A 21,036-nucleotide genomic window follows, 5' to 3' on the forward strand; every position below is an offset into this window, starting at 1 on the left:
CTACTCCAGTCCAGTCCAACCTACTCCAGTCCAGTCCAGTCCAACCTACTCCAGTCCAGACCAGTCCAGTCCAGTCCAACCTACTCCAGTCCAGACCAGTCCAGTCCACCTACTCTACACAAGTCCAGTTTCAAATAGTTTAGAACACACAGTCTCGGCAGGTGTGTGTATGTGGAGAAGACAATGTCATGTCAGACAGTATAGCATGGTGTGGTATGTTATGGTATAGTATGGTATGTTATGGTATGTTATTGTATTAGTATTGTATATTGGTATAGTATAGTATGGCATAGCATGGTATAGTACGGTACCGTATGTATTGTATAGTATAGATGGTATGGTATGTTATATGTGTATGGTTATGTATAGATTATAGTAGATAAGTATAGTATAGGTATAGTATAGCGTAAGTATCAGTACGGATATGGTTATGGTAAAGTATGGTATGGGTATAGTAATTGGTAGATAGTTTAGTATGTTAATGGTTAAAGTATGGTATGGCAAGTATGGTATGGATATGTATAGTATGGTATAGTATGGTATGGTATGATGGTGTTTATGGTATAGTATGGTATAGTATAGTATGGTATGTTATGGTATAGCATGGTATAGTATGGTATGGTATGTTATTGTATAGTATGGTATGTTATGGTATAGCATGGTATAGTATAGTATGGTATGTTATGGTATAGCATGGTATAGTATGGTATGGTATGTTATTGTATAGTATGGTATGGTATGTCATTGTATAGTATAGTATGGTATAGTATGGTATAGCATGGTATGTTATTGTATAGTATGGTATGGTATGTTATTGTATAGTATAGTATGGTATAGTATGGTATAGTATGGTAAAGTATGGTATGGTATAGTATGGCATAGTATAGTATTCAGCCATGCTGCCCTGTTCGGAGATACTTGTAATTTTCCTAAGTTATTTTTTGTGGCACCTGACCACACGTCTGAACAGTAGTCAAGGTGCGACAAAACTAGGGCCTGTAGGACCTGCCTTGTTGATAGTGTTAAGAAGGCAGAGCATCGCTTTATTATCGACAGACTTCTTCCCATCTTAGCTACTACTGCATCAACATGTTATGACCATGACAGTTTACAATCTAGGGTTACTCCAAGCAGTTTAGTCATCTCAACTTGCTCAAGTTCCACATTATTTATTACAATATTTAGTTGAGGTTTAGGATTTAGTGAATGTTTTGTCCCAAATACAATGCTTTTAGTTTTAGAAATATTTAGGGCTAACTTATTCCTTGCCACCCACTCTGAAACTAACTGCAGTTCTTTGTTAAGTGTTGCAGTCATTTCAGTCGCTGTAGTAGCTGACGTGTATAGTGTTGAGTCATCCGCATATTTACATGCATTTAAAGTAATTCATGCTTTACTCAAAGTCAGTGGCATGTCATTTGTAAAAAATAAATAAAAAAGCAAGGGGCCTAAACAGCTACCCTGGGGAATTCCTGAATCTACCTGGATTATGTTTGAGAAGCTTCCATTAAAGAACACCYTCTGTGTTCTGTTAGACAAGTAACTCTTTATCCACATCATAGCAGGGGGTGTAAAGCCATAACACATACGTTTTTCCAGCAGCAGACTAGGATTTATCATGTCAAAAGCTGCACGGTCTAAGTCTAACAAGACAGCCCCCACAAGAATTTGATCATCAATTTCACTTAGCCAGTCATCAGTCATTTGTGTAAGTGCTGTGCTTGTTGATTGTGCTTCCCTATAAGCGTGCTGAAAGTCTGTTGTCAACAGTAGCTCTTGTACTTTTCACAATAATTTCACAAGGCCTAATTCACATGATGTGCCTAAATACTTATAACTACTAACTAGGCTAATAAATAATCACATATTTGTATTTCAATTATTTCATTAACCTTTCAAGTTATCCCTTTAGATAGACATATTTTTTAACAAGATATTTAATTTCCCTGCCCAACAATACGTCCCTATGGCACCCTGTTCCCTACATAGTGTATTCTTTTTTACCAGGACCCATAGAGCTCTGGTCTATAGTAGTGCACTATGTAGGGAATAGGGCTCTGGTCTAAAGTAGTAGCAACTATAGGGAGATAAGGTTAACCTGGTTAATATAGTGCACTATAATAGAGAAAGGCCTGGTCTAAAAGTAGTGCATATGTAGGGATAGGGGTCTGGTATAGAAGTAGTGCACTATAGGGAAGGGACTGGCTCAAAGTAGTGCACTGTAGGGAATAGGAGCTTGGTCAAAGATGAGCACTAGATGTAGGGAATAGGGCATGGTCTAGAAGTAGGTGGCACTTGTAGGAGAAATAGGGCTTGGTCATATCAGTGTACATGTGGGAATAAGGGCTCTGGTCTAAAAGTAATGCACTATGTAAGGAACAGGGCTGGTCCTAAAAGTGTGCAACAGTTAGGGAATAGGCTCTGGTCTATAAGTAAGTTGCACTATGTAAAAGGAAAGGTGTACTGGTCTAAAGTAGTGCACGTATGTAGGGAATAAGGCTTGGTCTAAAGTAGTATGCACTAGTAAGCCAATAGTCAGAGGGAATGGTTGTCGTCTAAGTAGTGCACTATGTAGAGAAAGGTCTGGTCTAAATAGTGCACTATTGGATAGGGTGGCATAGTGGTCACTCTGTAGAAATAGCTTGGTCTAAAGTAGTGACTATGTAGGAGAATCATGCCTGGTACCATATAGTAGCTGCATATAGTAAGAGACAGGGCTCTGGTCTTAAAGTAGTGCACTATTGTAGGAATAGAGGTCTGGCTAAAGTAGTCGCACTAGTAGGAGGAACAGGCCTGTCTAAGTAGTAAGTAGAATAGGCCTCGTATACATCGTAGGAAAGGCTTCTGGTCCTAAAGTAGGCAAACTATGTAGGGAATAGGTGCCTGTATATAAGAGTGCACTATGTAGGGAAATAGGCTCTGTCTAAAATAGTGAACATTAGAATGAGGGCTCTGGTCGTAAAGTAGTGCCTATAGAATCACGTTAGCCAGAACAGGCTCTGGTCTAAAAGTAGTGCTACTATGTAAGGAATCAGGGCTCCGTCATAAATAGTGCACTATAGGGAAGGGCTCTGGGCATTAATAGTGCAATATGTAGAGATGCGTCTGCGTCTAAAGTAATGCACTATGTAGGATAGCTCGTCTAAAGTAGTGCACATGTAGGGAACAGGCTTCTGTCTAAAAGTATGCACTATTAGGAATAGCGTCTGTTAATAGTAGATGCCACTATGAGAAGGAACATGGTTGTCTAAATAGTGCATATGAATAGGCTCACTAAGTAGCTAGTGATGCTTGGTCTAAGTAGTGCACTATGTTAGGAATAGGCCGTCTGGTTATAGTATGCACTATGTAGGAAAGCACGGTCTAAAGATCACTATGTAGCGAACAGGCTACTGTATAAGTAGGACATTAGGGAACATGCTCGAGTTCTAAGTCAGTCACTAGATAGGAATCAGGCTCTGCTCGTATAGTAGTGCACGTATAGGATAGGCTCTGGCTAAAGTAGTGCACTATGTAGGAATAGGGCTCTGGTCTATAGTAGTAGCCACATGTAGGAATCAGGGCCTGGCTAAAGTAGTAAGCATTAGGACAGTGCAATCATGCTCTAGTAAGGCTCATTCAAGAAGTAGTGCAACTTATTAGGGAAAAGTGCTCAGATTGGGAGCGCAAGCTCAAAGCTGAATGCATTTTAAAGTGATGGAATTACCCAAATGAACACATTCACCGTACAATCTTAATGTCAAGCTGTGCGGCTGCTGTGAAATACTGGGAACCCAAACTCATTTTACTACACACATTTCCACATGAGTGCTTTTATGCAAATAAACACATTGTCTAGTAATTGAACACTTCCCACTTATTCATTCAACCATTCGAGTTTCACATGCGAATATATTCCCAGGTGTCCCTTGTAACGCTCAGTGGGTAGAATCGTGGGGCTTCCAACCCAGTGTTGTGCGTGTTGATTCCCAAAAGGACCAGTATGAAAAAAATGTATAAACAATAATATGCATCATTTAGCATTTATCAAATAGTCATTTGTGTAAAGTGCGTAGTGCTGTATTGATTATCTTACCTATAAGCTGCTTGAAAGTCATGTTGCAAGTTGTTTACATGTGATAGCATTGTATCTCGCAAACACCTATTTTTTCCAAAGTACTAAGGTTGTAAACAGGCGTGATTGGGTTTTGGCTATTTGATGCCAGTAAAGGGGTATATATAGATAGTACTAATAATACAGATAAAATAGATAGTAAGTAATAAGTATAGAAGGCAATTGAATATATGTGTATAGTATGTATAAGATATGGCATTGGTTACGTGTGGTATTAGTTATGGTACGTATAAGTATGACGGATGGTAAAATATTAGGTATGGTTATGTATGGTTAATATGATATGCTACTATGGTATAGTATAGTATAAGGTCTGGTATGGTTTAGTAAGGTATATGTAGTAATAGATAGTAATGGTATGGTATAGAGTATAGAGGTATAGTATGGTATGACAAGGTATGGTATAAAGTAAGTTATATTATGTATGGGATGGTGATAGTTTGTATAATACTGAATAGGTTCAATATGCATAGATAATATGTTATGGAATGGTTTAGTATGAAATTGTAGTATAGTATGGTATGGTATATAGTTAGTAAGTGTAAGTATAGTATGAGTATGATTATAGTAAGTATTATGGTATGGGATATGGTAAGTTTGCTATATATGAATGAGTTAGTATGGCAATAGTATTGGAAATGGTTATTATGGGTATAAAGTAATGCGTAGTAATTTGTAATATCGTAATAGCTTATCTGTATTAGTATAGTATATTTGCAGGTATGGGTAAATAGGTATGTGTTAGTAAGTTTAAGTATAGGTATGTATAGTAGACAGTAAGGAGTATTTATGATGGTAATGGTATAGTATTGATTAATGGTATGGTATGGTATGGTATGGTATGGGTATGAGGTATGGTAATATGGTATAGTATAGGCATAGTATTTTGGTAGGTATAGTATAACTTGTATAGTATATAATGTATGAACAGTATGAGTATATTAGGTATGTAGTATATATATGATAGTGAGTAGTAGTACACAAGATGCCTACCACTTTGAAGAAGCAAATATTTGTTATTGTGAAACAACAAATAAGACAAAAAGACTGAACATTTTAGCGTGCATAATCCTCCCCCCCCCCCCCACAACACTTTTGCAGACTACAGTGCAAGTCTCTGGGTATGTCTATAAGCTTGAATATCTAGCCACTGGATTTTGCCCATCATTCAGACAAAACTGCTCAGCTCTCAATTGGATGGTCTGCTATTACAGCAATCTTGAAGTCATACCACAGATTCTCAATTGGATTGAGGTCTGGGCGTTGACTAGGCAATTCCAAGACATTTCAATGTTTCCCCTTAAACCACTCGAATGTCGCTTTAGCAGTATGCTTAGGGTCATTGTCCTGCTGGAAGTTGAATCTCCGTCCCAGTCTCAAATCTCTTGAAGACTAGAACAGGTTTCCCTCAAGAATTTCCCTGTATTTAGCTCCATCCATCATTCCTTCAATTCTGACCAGTTTCCCAGTCCCTGCCGATGAAAAACATCCCCAGAGCATGATGCTGCCACCACCATGCTTCACTGTGGGGATGGTGTTCTCGGGGTGATGAGAGGTGTTGGGTTTGCGCCAGACATAGCGTTTTCGTTGATGGCCAAAAAGCTACATTTTTGTCTCATCTAACCAGAGTACCTTCTTCCATATGTTTTTTTATGGCCATTCTTCCGTAAAGCCCAGCTCTGTGGGGTGTACGTCTTAAAGTGATCCTATGGACAGATACTCCAATCTCCGCTGTGGAGCTTTGCAGCTCCTTCAGGGTTATCTTTGGTCTCTGATTAATGCCCTCCTTGCCTGGTCTGTGAGTTTTGGTGGGCGGCCCTCTCTTGGCAGGTTTGTTGTGGTGCCATATTCTTTCCATTTTTTAATAATGTATTTAATGGTGCTCCGTGGGATGTTCAAAGTTTCAGATATTTTTTATAACCCAACCCTGATCTGTACTTCTCCACAACTTTGTCCCTGACCTGTTTGGAAATCTCGGTCTTCATGGTGCCCCTTGCTTGGTGGTGTTGCAGACTCTCGGGCCTTTCAGAACAGGTGTATATATACTGAGATCATGTGACAGATCATGTGACACTTAGATGTCCACACAGGTGGACTTTATCTTATTTAGATAAGATCTTACACCAGATCTTATTTAGGGGCTTCATAGCAAAGGGGGTGAATACATGCACGCACCACTTTTCCGTTGTTTGTTTTTACTTACTTCTTTTATATATATWTTTTTTTCAATGTCACTTCACCAATTTTGACTATTTTGTGTATGTCCATTACATGAAATCCAAATAATATTCTGCTTAAATTACAGGTTGTAATGCAACAAAATAGGAAAACCGCCAAGTGGGGTGAATACTTATGCAAGGCACTGTATAATATTGCATGGTATGGTATAGTATGGTATGGTTTGGTATGGTATAGTATGGTTTAGTATAGTATAGTATAGTATAGTATGGTATGGTGTACTATAATGTGGTATGGTTAGGTAGCCTAGCAGTTAGAGTGTTAGGCCAGTAACCAAAAGTTTGACCAGGTAAAAATCTGTCGTCCTCCGCAAAGCAGTTAACCCACTGTTCTCTGGGTGCCGTGGATGTTGATTTAAGGCAGCCCCCCCCCCGCACCTCTCTGATTCAGAGGGGTTAAATGCAGAAGACACATTTCAGTTGAAGGCATTCAGTTGTACAACTGACTAGGTATCCCCGTGTAGTATACATTAGTAAGGTATAGTATAGTATGGTACTCACAGTCTCTGCAGGTGTGTGTATTTGGAGAAGATGTTGTCCGACAGTCTCTTTATCTCATTACTCTTCAGAGACCTGCAACGGGAACACTGCACCGTTACTATGGTTACACGGGGGACACACACACGCGGCACGCACGGATGCGTGCACCCACACACAGACACACACACATCCGATCCACACATAATGCTACTTGAAAATCCATTCCATCAGCCATCTATTCTGTGAGATGAATGCGATATATTATATAATTAGAGCTGAGATTGAACAGCAGATGAGCTCTTGTTTTTTTTCTCAAAATGAATGATATCCCTAAAGATTCTTATAAATTTAAATATAGTAGTCAAAAGTTTAGTATTTGGTTCCATATTCCTAGCCCTTTACAAATAGCAGGGGAGCATGTCTTGGGGGTATGATCTTTGACCCTATGTAACATTTTCTCACTCGTCATTATTCATGACTCATTCATGATTATCCGTAATCACGGTAGCATCCGCGTCAGTGTTTCTGCTGCAGTCATTTAGCTGTGGCGCTGCGCAACGGCAAAATCATTGCCGCCACACCAAAAGAACATGGAACATGCAAAACTTTTGAATAAAACCCCCCAAAATGAAATATCACATTTACATAAGTATTCAGACCCAATATAGACCGTTTTTTCTACACTTTGTCCTTGTACTAAATGTTATTAGAACGTAACCATTTTTAAGACACAAGAAAAGTGTGTGTGTGTATAAGTCTCGCCCCTCACACCCCTTTACCTATAAATAGACCCTCGGATCCAGATACTGTTTGATATGTAATCGCTTCTCATCCATATTCATAACAGAGGTGGAAGATAAAGTGCATTCAGACCCCTTTTGACCTTTTCCACATTTTGTTACTTACAGTCCTTATTCTAAAATTGATTTTTTTTAAAGAAAAAAAGTCACCAACTACACACAATACTCCACAATGACAAAGCAAAAAACGTTAAAAAAAAAAGTTTACTATTTATTCAAAAAAAAAATTGAAAAATTACATTTACATAAGTAGTCAACCCTTTACTCAGTACTTGTTGTGAAGCACCTTGGCAGCGATTACAGCTCAAGTCTTCTTGGGTATGACGCTACAAGCTTGGCACACCTGTATTTGGGGAGTTTCTCCCATTCTTCTCATGCCAGATCGTCTCATAGCTCTGTCAGGTGGATGGGAGCGTCGCCTGCATCAGCCATATTTCAGAGTTCTCTGCCAGACGATTTTGATTGGGTTCAGTCCAGGCTCTGGCTGGCCCTCTCAAGAAACAGCTCCGGAGACTGTCTGTCCAAAGCCACTCCTGCGTTGTCTTGGCTGTATGCTTAGGGTCGTTGATCCGTTGGATATACAAGTGAATCTTCACCTTCCAGCTGAAGTCCTGAGCATCTGGAGGAAGGTTAAATCATTCAAGGATCTCTCTGTACTGTTTTGGTAGCTGTCCCCGCTCAATTCTTTCACCCCTTCGATCGCTGTGCTAGTCTCCGCAGTCTCATCGCCACGGAAAAAACATCCCCACAGTAAGATGGGCTGCCAACACCACTGGCTTGCATTCATAATGTGATGGTGCCAGGTTCCTCAGACGTCTGGCTTTGGGCATTCAGGCCAAAAGTGTTCAAATCTTGGTTCATCAGACTAGAGAATCTTGTTTCCTGCATGGTCTGAGTCCTTAAGGTGCCTTTTGGAAAACACCAGCCGGCTGTCACCTGTGCCTTTTACTGGGTGTGGCTTCGTCTGGCCACTCCCATAAAGGCCAAACTTTGGATGAAGAGGACTGCAAAGATGGTTATCCTTCTGGAAGGTGTCTCCCATCTCCACAGAGGAACTCTGGCAGCTCTGTCAGAGTCACCATCGGGTTCTTGGTCACCTCCTTGACCAAGGCCCTTCTCCGCCGATTGCTCAGTTTGGCCGGGCGGCCAGCTCTAGGAAGAGTCTTGGTGGTTCCAAACTTCTTCCATTTAAGATTGGAGGCCATTGTGTTCTTGGGGACCTTCAATGCTGCAGACATTTTTTGGTGCCCTTCTCCAGATCTGTGCCTCAACAAAATCCTGTCTCGGAGCTCTACAGACAATTCCTTCGAMCTCATGGCTTGGTTTTTGCATGTACTGTCAACTGTGAGACCTTATATAGAGAAATTTTTTACCTTTCCAAATCATGTCCAATCAATTGAATTTACCACAGGTGGACTCCAATCTGTAAGGATCGACGCTGGTAGACGAGAAGCAAATACAAGGAGTGAACATTTAATTAGCAATAGACATGGAACAGGACAGGACAGCGTCTGGACATGAACACATAACAACATGAATGCAGATACAGGGAACAAATGGGGGAATAGACAGTTGTAGACGGGGCAATCAACTAAGGGAAGGAGTCCAGGTGAGTCCAATGAGCGCTGCTGCGAGTAATGATGGTGACAGGTGTGCGTAATGAAGGKCAGCATGACGCCCTCGTGCGCCAGAGACGGAGAGCGGGAGCAGGCGTGACAGTACCCCCTAGGGGCGCCACCTGGCATCCCACCTGGGTGAGCCTGACGGGCCGGCCGAGGCATGGGCGCTGGACAAGCCGGCTGGGGGCGTAGAAACCCAACGAGCTGGCAGCAGCGTGGGAGCCTGCGAGCCACCTGAGGTGTGAAAGCCTGACGATCCAGCAGCAGCGTGGGAGCCTGCGTGCCACCTGAGGTGTGAAAGCCTGACGATCCAGCAGCAGCGTGGGAGCCTGCGAGCCACTTGAGGTGTGAAAGCCTGACGATCCAGCTGAGGCGTGGGAGGTTGGCGAGCCAGCTAAGGCGTGGGAGCCCGATGAACCGGCTGAGGCATGATGTGGGATGGGAGCCTGCCGACCCAATTGGCGCAAGAAGACCTCTCGAGCCAGCTAAGGCATGGAAGCCCGACGAGCTAGCTGAGGCACCCCCGGTTCCATCAGTGATGGCATCTGGACCCGACGTCACCAGCCAAAAAACAAAAACCTCCCGGATGCTTCGTATAGTGGTGTGAGCATTCTGTAAGGATCGACGCTGGTAGACGAGAAGCAAGTACAGGGAGTGAACGTTTAATTAGCAACAGACATGGAACAGGACAGGACAGCGTCTGGACATGAACACATAACATTAATGCAGATACATGGAACAAACGGGGGAGCAGACAGTTTTAGACAGGGCACTCAACAAAGGGAAGGAGTCCAKGTGAGTCCAATGAGCACTGCTGCGCGTAATGATGGTGACAGGTGTGCAGCCTAGCTGCCCTCGAGCGCCAGAGAGGGAGAGCGGGAGCAGGTGTGACACCAATCAAGTTGTAGAAACATCTCAAGGATGATCAATGGAAACAGGATCCACCTGAGCTCAATTTCGTGTCTCATAGCAAAGCGTCTGAATACTTACGTAAATATGGTATTATTTCTGTTTTTTATTTTTAATATAATTTGCACTGTATTTTTATGTGTGTATTTGTTTCGTGTTACGTTAGAGTAACAATAAACATACAAATATGTATTTKATGTGTGTATTTCTTTTATTTTACATTAGAGTAATGGTCTGTGAATGTCTGAGATTTTAGTGTCTGTCACCACTTGTAATTTCACAGGAAATAAACTACTGCCGTTACACCCTCATCTCATCTGAAGAGGGGAATCTAGTCAAGTGAATTATTTGAATTTACCTGATTGATTCACTGTGTGTGTGTGTGTGTGTGTGTGTGTGTGTGTGTGTGTGTGTGTGTGTGTTGTGGTGTGTGTGTGTGTGTTGTGTGTGTTGTGTGTGTGTGTGTGTGTGTGAACAAACCACATTCTACCTCTGGGTCTGTAAATGAGAACCTCGCTAACACGCGACCCACATAGAAAACACAGCACACGACACATGGTTGCAAAAGCACACAAAAACACCACCCACACACACACACACACACACACACACACACACACACTGACTGCAAACACACATATCGAGAGAGGTACTTACAGCCAGGTGACATTGGTGGAGACTTGAGGAACGTCATGTAGGTTGACTTCCACACACTCTAGCTCTGTCTTGATACAGTCACAACGCTGTGGGTACTGCTGCAAGACTACACAACAACACACAAGTAATACACACCTACACACAGATACAATAATACTGCAGATCTACACCAACACACACACACACACACAAACACTAACACAAACACACACTTACAGCAGTCTTCTGGTAACGGTAGGACCTGTGGTTCGACCTTCCTGATGGTTCGATCAAAGATGTCCGCCCATCCACTGTTGTCTCCTACAGACACAAAAACATCAGTTATGTATAGTAGGAGCTATTACAGCATATAACACCTAGCTAGCATGGCACATTAACGCTTCCAACACACCCTGACAGCGTCATTGCATTTTGATACACCACAATTACATTCATTTCCAATGAAAACGCTGTGTTTGTCCTTGCAGCATTGCGTTGCGGAGGCAGTTGCAGTGCGTTCTGTGTGGTGCCATACGTTGGGTTTATCGAACGTATGCGTCAAACTGTATGAGTAGACGGCTTGACAGAAATTATAGCAGAAGGTGAATGTTGGACTTTTGTTGCGTACACATCCAGATGATGCTGCGGACTACAGGCCCTTAACCTGTTAAACTTTTCTGAAGGACACATGATCTGGTATACTACCCTCAAAGTACATTTCTGTTTCAAAATGATAAGTCCAACAAACACATGCTTAGTACTGTTAGGAAAGTAAGAACTGTAGGATTCAGATAACGGTCTTGAAATGTCAGTGTAATTGCTGAATTGACATGGAATTGACCCCAACCCTGTCTACAACTCACATTTCTATCTGAAAATATTTGGACACAAAGTTTGGACACACCTACTCATTCAAAGGTTTTTCTTTATTTTTTACTATTTTCTAGATTGTTGAATAAWAGTGAAGACCAAAAAAGTGTTAAACAAATCAAAATATATTCTATATTTTAGATTCTTCAAAGTAGCCACCCTTTGCCTTGATGACAGCTTTGCACACGCTTGGCCTTCTCTCAACCAGCTTCATGAGGAATGCTTTTCCAACAGTCTTGAAGGAGTTCCCACATATGCTCAGCACTTGTTGGCTGCCTTTCCTTCACTCTGCGGTCCTACTCATCCCAAACCATCTCAATTGGGTTGAGGTCGGGTGATTGTGGAGGTCAGGTCATCTGATGTAGCACTGATGTAGCACATCACTGTCCTTGGTCAAATAGCCCTTAGGCCCTGAGGTGTGTTTTGGTCAATGTCCTGTTGAAAAACAAATGATAGTCCCACTAAGCACAAACCAGATGGGATGGCGTATTGCGGCAGAATGCTGTGGTAGCCATGCTGGTTAAGTGTGCCTTGAATTCTAAATAAATCACAGACAGTGTCACCAGCAGAGCACCCCCACACCATCACACCTCCTCCTCCATGCTTCACGGTGGTAACCACACATGCGGAGATCATCTGTTCACCTACTCTGCATCTCACAAAGACACGGCGGTTGGAACCAAAAATATCAMATTTTATTTCATCAGACCAAAGGACATATTTCCWCCGGTCTAATGTCAATTGCTCATGTTTCTTGGCCCAAGYAAGTATCTTCTTCTTATTGGTGTCCTTTAGTAGTGGTTTCTTTGCAGCAATTCGACACTGAAGGCCTGATTCACGCAGTCTCCTCTGAACAGTTGATGTTGAGATGTGTCTGTTACTTAAACTCTGTGAATTATTTATTTGGGCTGCAATCTGAGGTGCAGTTAACTCTAATGAACTTATCCTCTGCAGCAGAGGTAACTCTGGGTCTTCCTGTCCTGTGGCGTTCCTCATCAGAGCCAGTTTCATCATAGCRCTTGATGGTTTTTGTTCTTGACATTTTCCAGATTGACTGACCTTCATGTCTTATTGTAATGATGGACTGTTGTGTCTCTTTGCTTATTTGACCTGTTCTTCCCATAATATCTTTGATTTTCACATTGCAAGGAGTTGCATGGCCATTTTCTTAGACCGCGTCATAGGATGCTGATTCCCCAACATATACTGAAAGGCGAAGATTTTGTGTTTCTTCCCTGTGGGGTCTTAATGGATTCACAATCTCAAATTCATCAGAATATAAAATAATCTGGAGTGCATTATCATATTTAGAAAATATTGGATGCTTTTTCAATGTTTCTACATCTTGGAAATCTGATAGGACTCCCTCCACAAACCTATGGCTTTAAATGCTCATGTCTTAGTCTTCATGGTTTCAGGAATTGGAACATATTGAAAGGTGATCTGTTTATCAGTACAATTGCATTTGAATTTGCATTCAATTGGTTCAACAAATGGAAAATAKGCCTCATAATATTTGTCATTTTTCCTCTGAGTGGACAGTGCTGATAATCCATGCAGAACAAAACTTTGTTTTATTGTCCCATATACAGTATCTGAGCTGCGGTTGAATTATCCAGTCTGTGTGATTCACAAATCATTTCAACCCAATTTTTATACTTGAGTAAAAGTAAAGATACCTTAAAAGAAAATGACTCAAGTAAAAGTGAAAGTCACCCAGTAAAATACTACTTGAGTAAAAGTCTAAAAGTATTTGGTTTAAAYGTACTTAAGTATCAAAAGTAAAAGTATTAAATAATGTAATATTCCTTACATTAAGCAAACCAGGCAGCAGGTAGGTAGCCTTGTGGTTAGAGTGTAGAGGAGGTAGGTAGTCTAGTGGTTAGAGTGTAGAGGAGGCAGGTAGCCTAGTGGTTAGAGTGTAGAGGAGGCAGGTAGTCTAGTGGTTAGAGTGTAGAGGAGGCAGGTAGCCTTGTGGTTAGAGTGTAGAGGAGGCAGGTAGCCTAGTGGTTAGAGCGTTGGACTAGCAACCTTTCGGTTTTCTGTCATTCTGCCCCTGAGCAAGGCAGTTAACCCACTGTTCTCTATGTGCTGTGGATGTTGATTAAGGCAGCCCCCTGCACCTCTCTGATTCAGAGGGGTTGGTTTAAATGTGGAAGATGTATTCAGCTGTACAAGTGACTAGGTGTCCCTCAGATGACATTTTTTACATTTACATTTACATTTAAGTCATTTAGCAGACGCTCTTATCCAGAGCGACTATTTATTTACAGATAGCCAGGTGCACAGTTCAACACTCAGACATAATTTACATTTGTGTTTAGTGAGTCTGCCAGATCAGAGGCAGTAGGGATGACCAGGGATGTTCTCTTGATAAATGCGTGAATTAGACAATTTTCCTGTCCTGCTAAGCATTCTAAATGTAACGAGTACTTTTGGGTGTSAAGGAAAATGTAAGGAGTAAAAAAGTGCATTATTTTCTTTAGGAATGTAGTGGAGTAAAAGTAAAAGTTGTGAAAAATATAAATAGTAAATTAAAGTACAGATACCCCCAAAAACGACTTAAGTAGTAAGTTCAAGTATTTTTATTTAAGTGCTTTACACCACTGCTTTAATGAGGGTTATTAGAGGCGTCAATAATAGAGGTATACTTTTCAATGATGCTTTCTTTGTATTGTGCTTGAAGCATGTTGTCCTCTTGTAGATTCAATGTGACTGCAAAGGTTCTTGTAACATCTTACTGAGTAACATGTCTACTGTTGTGACATTATGCCAAATCATTATGTTTGTGTTTTGATGCTGTTTTATACATGCACTGATACCCCCAAAACGTTTTTTTTTCACAACACTTTCTTTAAAAAAACACCAACATTTAGATTGAATTAACCATTTTGGGTGTTTCAGAGTACTTCTATTCTGTTTGTTTTTTTAAACCTTTCTGTGTATCAGAACATTTACATTGGGTTTCCATTCAAAACACCCTCCAAACACCAGCTCTTAGCTTAGGTGCATTACTTGTCCTGGTTTCACAACACAATCACGGTGTTCTGAGCTTTTATATGTTTACAGTCCAGCTGTAATCGCTGCCAAAGGTGCTTCTACAAAGTATTGACTCAGGGGTGTGAATACTTATGTAAATGAGATACTTCTGTACTTCTGTAATTCATTTTCACAACAACAAACAACAAATCATAAATATTTCATTATGGGGTATTGTTTGTAGATGGGTAAAGAAAATAAATACATTTAATCCATTTTGAATTTAGGCTGTAACACAGCAACATTTGGAATAAGTCAAGGGATAAGAATACTTTCTGGCTACTTCTGGGTCTCAGGAAGGCAGTAGTCATAAAATACTCTCTCACCACAGTTGTCCTCGTCGGCTCCGTTGGGACAGTCTCTATGTCCATTACACTGCAGAGCCTGGTGTAGACACACTGTCACATTACCACAGGGAAACTGGCCCAGAGGACAACTGCTCTCTACTGCCACCCTGCTGGACACCATTGCTGCAGCTGGAGGGAGGAGATAGGGAGAAGAGGGGAAGGAGGGGGAGAGAGAGAGATAGAGTGAGAGGCACATTTTTTAGCACATTTAAAGAAATGAATAGACAAAAAAACTAACAAAAGAAAGAAAGAAAGAAAGAAAGCTACTTTCACCCCAACAAACCATTTCTGGCGCACTAACCACTAACTCCTTATTACAGTATCCATAGTCCCTTTGTCCATTTCCCATTCAACAGCAGTGCTATAAATGACCTATTACAAAAAACAGCTGAAGGTGTAATCAAATAATAATCATAATAATGAAAACCTCTAGAGTGGCTTTGTACTCTCAGCTCCCAACCTCCCCACTCTCAACCGGGCTCTGGCTTCAGAAGCCTTGTTAAGACCAAGGCTTAATTTGTAAATCGGGAGGTGCCAGAACAAAAAGTGAGCCGGAGAAGTGGGGAGCTCTGAGGTACCGGAGAAGTGGGGGCTTTGAGGTACCGGAGAAGTGGGGGCTCTGAGGTACCGGAGAAGTGGGGGCTCTGAGGTACCGGAAGGGGGCTCGAGCCACGGAGAAGTGGGGGCTCTGAGAGTACGGAGAGTGGGGCTGAGTAGGAATGCCTCGAGGTACCTGGAGAGTGGGGGCTCTGAGGCGGATGTTACCGGTGGGGTAGATCCCGAGGTGGGGGGCTCTGAAGGTACCCGAATGGGGCCGGGACCGATTCTCTGAGGTACCGGAGAAGTGGGGCTCGACGGTACCCGGAGAAGTGGGCTCTGAGGTACGGAGAAGTGGGGCTCTGGGTATCGCGGAGAGGTGGGGGCTCTTGAGGTACCGAGAGGTGGCGGGTCTGAGGTACCGGAGAATGGGGGGGCTCTGAGGTCCGGAGAAGTGGGCCTGAGGTAACCGAGAGGTGGGGGGTCTCGAGTACGCGGAGAGGTGGGGATCTGAGGTCCGCAGATGCGGGGCCTGAGGTACCAGAGAAGTGGGGGGCTCTGAGGTACCGGAGTAATGGGGGGCCTGAGCTACCGGAGAGGCTGGGGGTTCTGCTGGTCGCCGGAGAGGTGGGGACTCTGAGCTACCGGAGAAGTGGGGGGCTCTGAGTACCGAAAAGTGGGGGCCCTGTGACCCGGGAAGGTGGGGGCCGCTGTGGGTACGGAGAGGTGGGGATCTGAGGTACCGGAGAAAGTGGGGCTCTGTGGTACGGAGAAGTGGGTCTGAGGTACCGGAAGACTGGGGGCCTGTGGTACCGGAAGAGGTGGGGCTTCTGAGGTACCGAAAGTGGGGCTCTGAGTACCGGAGAGTGGGGGCCTCTGTGGTACCGGAGAGTAGGATCTGAGCTACGGGAAAGTGGGGCTCTGAGGACGGAAGGGCATGAAATAAATCATTATATATTAAGAGGAAAGAGGAAACTGGCCCAAGAGGTAAACTGGCCAGATGAAATCTAGCTCTGAGGAATCTGCCCAGAGGAAACTGACCCAGAGGTAACAGCCCAGAAAAGCGGCGCAGAGAACTGGCCCAGAGAAACTGGCCCAGAGGAAACTGGCCAAAGGAACTGGCCCAGAGGAACTAGCCCAGCAGGAAATCTGGCGCAAGAGAACGAGCTCTGAGGAGACAGCTGGAGGAAACTAGCTCTGAGGAAACGGCACAGAGAAACTGGCCCAGAGGAAACGCCAGAGGAAACTTGCTCTGAGGAAACTGGCGCAGAGAAACTAGCTCGAGGAAACTTGCCCCAGAGGAAACTGGCCATGAGGAAACTGCCCAGAGGAAACTAGCAGCAGGAAACTAGCCTCTGAGGATCCTGGCCCAGAGGAAACTGGCCAGAGGAAACTAGCTCTGGAACTGGCCACAGAGGAAAACTGTCCCAGATGAACTGCACAGAGGAAACTAGCTCTGAGGAAACATCCCAGACGGAAACTGGCCAAAGAGGAAACTAGCCAGAGGAAACCTAGCGACAGAGGAGACTAAGCTCGAAGGAAAACTAAGCCCAGAGAAACGGCCAGAGGAAACTGGCCCAGAGGAACTAGCTTGAGGAAACCTATCCCAGAGGAAACTGGCCCAGAGGAAATAGCCAGGACTAGCCCAGAGGAAACTAGCTCTGAGGAAACTAAGCCGAGGAACACTGGCCCAGAGGAAACTCAGCTCTGAGGAAACTGGCCCAGAGAAACTGCACCAGAGGAACTGGCCCCAGAGAAAGCTAGCCCAGAAGGAAAGCTAGCCCAGAGGAAACTAGCTTCTGAGGAAACGGCCCAGAGGAAACTGGCTACAGAGGAAACTGGCAGCAGAGAACTAGCCTCTGAGAAAACTACCAAGAGGAACTAGCCCAAGGAAACTGCCCAGAGAACTATCCAGAGGAAACTGGCCCTGAGGAAACTAGCCCAGAGGAAACAGCCAAGGAAACTAGCCAGAGGAAAAACTGGCCCAGAGAAACTGGCAAGGAAGACTGGCCGCAGAGGAAAACTGGCACAGGAGGAAACGGCACAGAGGAAACTGCCCAGAGGAAACTAGCTCGAGGACTGGCCCAGAGGAAACTGGCCAGAGGAAACTGCAACAGAGGAAACTGGCCCAGAGGATACTAGCCCAGAGGAAACTAGCACGCAGAGGTAAACTGCCCATGAGGAAACTGGGCCAAGAGGAAACTGCCCCAGAGGAAAACTGCCCAGAGGAAACTACCTCGAGGAAACTGCCCAGAGGAACACTAGCCAGAGGAAACTAGCTCTGAGGAAACTGGCCAGAGGAAACTGCCCAGAGGAAACTGGCCAGAGGGAAACTAGCCCAGAGGAAACTACGCTCTGAGGAAACTAGCCCAGAGGAACTAACGCTCAGAGGAACTGCCAGAGGAAACTAGCCCAGAGGAACTAGCCCAGAGGAAAACTAGCCACGGAAACTAGCCCTGAGAACGGCCCAGAGGAAACTGGCCAGCACAGAGGAAACTAGCCAGCAGAGGAAACTAGCCCAGAGGAACTGGCCCAGAGGAACTAGCCAGAGGAACTGGCCCAGAGGAAACTAGCCCAAGGAAACTGCCCAGAGAAACTGCCAGAGAAACTAGCCAGAGGAAATGCCCAGAGAAACACCAGCAGGACCAAGCTTTATCAGAGTCTATGCACACTGGCATAGAGCAGTAAGAGTAGAGGCACTTGCAGAAGTTTCACAAATGGGGGAACATTTTCTGTAGTCATGGGTTCAGGAAAAAAAGTATCTTCTATAAACGTATTTCATGCAATTCTACATAAATGTAGATGATTGGAGATTTTAGAAGAATATTTTTTAATACCTCAAAAATTATCGAAGTGACAGGCTAGTGCTACTTTGACACGGACAAACGGAGAATCTGAGATCAATAAACACGACCTTGTCTTGAATCCATCCATAGCCCAGACCTAGGTGTGTGGAGACACACATCATGTACAATATGAGGAGGAAATTATAGTCCTAAAAAAGATTTTCAGTTTCACTCACCCAAAAACGCTCAGCTCACTCACCTGCAATGGCCCGATGCGCTTGTGCCAAACGCTTTACATTTGTAAAACAATGCAATAGTTATATTTTGAAAGTTGATAACTTGGTATCCTACAGACAGATTAGTATTCTCTTTTCAGCAGGATCCATTTGTTTTACAACCTGTGTATTCCCGCGATTGTATTTAACATATCGAGAAACTATCGATCGTCTGTGGCTAAATTATAGGCATACTCCTGGCATAGTATTCTGAATTATTTCATTTATTTCTGAACAGACAACGAATAACATGAATTAATTCATAGAATATCAGGCACTTTTTCACGTTACGTATTTTAAGGGGCAGTCAGGAGAATTACACAGGAGTCAACTTGAATTAACTCTGATTGCTTTTATTATAATTTTTACGTTGCAAAAAGTGAAAATATTTATTCATGCCATGAGAGGTACAGGATCTTGGTAAATGGGTTCCTGAACATAACCGTCCAAAACTGAGGGTGGCAGGATCCTGTTCTGGCAGGATTGGTTAAGAAGAGGAGATTTTGRATGTATAACACACACACACACACACGCACACACACCTCTCCCTCCTCATATCCCCCGCCAGCAGAACAGTGTGATCCTGCCACTCTACTGACTAAAGAGGAAGGGAGGGAGGGAGTGTAACGATGTTCGTCTGAGGAAGAAGGAGTAGACCAAAGCRCAGCGTGGCACGTGTTCATGATGTTTATTATAACCTGAACACTGAAACAAAAAMACTAAAAAATGGAACAAAACTAAACATTCCTGTCTGGTGCAGACACAAAGACAGAAAACAGCTACCCACAAAAACCAACATGGAAAATGGCAACCTAAATAGGCTACACAATCAGAGACAACGAGAAACAGCTGTCTCTGATTGGGAACCAACTCAGGCCACCAATAACCTAATTACCTCTAGACCATACAAAATCCCCTTAGATAAACAAAAACCCTAGACAAGACAAAAAAAAAACTAGACAATACAGAAACTAAACAAACCACCCTTGTCACACCCTGACCTAACCAAAAAATAAAGAAAACAAATATAACTAAAGTCAGAGCGTGACAGGGAGGGAGGGAAGGGAGGGAATGATGGGTACAATTGAGATAATCTGTGTGGGTGATTTTAGCGTACTATGATGGTTTAGCGAAAAAATATTCTTATGTTAGTACTCTGGCCAATTTTCATTACAATAGGCACAAAGAGGCTTTCTTAAGGTCAAATGTCTTTCTCATCTAGGGCATCATAGCTATATTATTCTGATAAAGGTATTCAACTGCACTCTCATCCCAGCCAGGTCGCTCTAGATCCACCTCGAAATTCCACATCTGTCCAGGTACCCAGGATGTCAGGAAATCCTTTCAAAACCGGACACTAGGAGCAACCGTTAGCGCTATTACTATACAAGTAAGCTTAGGTTTTGCTAGGGCGTTGTGGACGGGGGTGGTGGATGGACGTAAATCGCAAGCTCCGGCTCCGAGTGTTGCTTGTTCAATTTCAGTGATAGGTACTCGTTTTTTTTTGTTTTGTTTATTTGCTATCTCAAACCTTGACCCTTAATTTAACCATTCGGAATCAATGCCTAAACGTAATGTTTTAACCCTATCCCAAACCTTAACTGTTAAAATGTAACCATTCGGAATGAATGCCTAATCCAGCCGCAAGACACCCGTGACAGCAACAGAGCAACCCAGGGTGTTCAAAACACCTCGAAATTTGACCTTTGGAGCAACTTCGAAATTTGACGGTTGGAGAGACGTGGACAAACATAGGAATCTGAATCATAAACTCTTGTTGCTCAGCCTGTGATCACGTCCTTTAGAAAAATCTCTCTCTCTCTCTCTCTCTCTCTCTCTCTCTCTCTCTCTCTCTCTCTCTCTCTCTCTCTCTCTCCCACAAGAGAGATTCTCTCTCTCTCTCTCTCTTCTCTTCTCTCTCTCTCTCTTCTCTCTCTCTTTCCTCTCTCTCTCTCTCTCTCTCTCTCAGAATGTGTGATTTTTTTTTTTTTTTACATTTGGATAAAGGTACAGACTTCAGAGCTAAAAATGGGTATATCATAACTGCAGTTAAGACACTTCTAACCCCCACTTTTGAAGAAAATGGTCTCAAATGTTTTTTTGCGAAACCTAATGGAGAGCTTCTTCTTTGGTCTCACCCACTGTCTGAGCATCGTCACACCCTCTTAACAACTCAGCCCACGCATCATTTATTGGAAACGTGGCAACCAAAAAAGCCATATGGAAAAGTCAGACTACTACGGTTTGCAACTGCAACATGGGGACACAGGATCATCTTTTTTGGAGAATGTCCTCTGGTCTGTGACACAAAAATTATAGAACATGTTTGGCCATAATTGACCATTCGTTATGTTTGGAGGAAAGTGGGGAAGCTTGCAAGTCGAAGA

At 43.1% G+C, this 21,036-nt stretch overlaps 1 protein-coding gene across 1 annotated transcript in view; it reads right to left on the reverse strand.

The window, feature by feature from the left end:
• The window catches only part of LOC111964452 (relaxin receptor 2-like), a 79,366-nt gene that overhangs the window by 31,980 nt on the left and 26,350 nt on the right, over positions 1-21,036 (reverse strand). The window contains exons 2-5 of the mRNA XM_070443506.1: positions 15,031-15,180; positions 11,033-11,116; positions 10,817-10,922; positions 6,853-6,924 (exon numbers count right to left, since the gene is read on the reverse strand). Coding sequence (XP_070299607.1) covers positions 6,853-6,924; positions 10,817-10,922; positions 11,033-11,116; positions 15,031-15,180 — 412 coding nt within the window. The remainder of the gene's footprint in view (positions 1-6,852; positions 6,925-10,816; positions 10,923-11,032; positions 11,117-15,030; positions 15,181-21,036) is intronic.

This window comes from Salvelinus sp. IW2-2015, linkage group LG5, assembly GCF_002910315.2.
Source record: "Salvelinus sp. IW2-2015 linkage group LG5, ASM291031v2, whole genome shotgun sequence".
In the NCBI taxonomy this organism is placed as follows: domain Eukaryota; kingdom Metazoa; phylum Chordata; class Actinopteri; order Salmoniformes; family Salmonidae; genus Salvelinus; species Salvelinus sp. IW2-2015.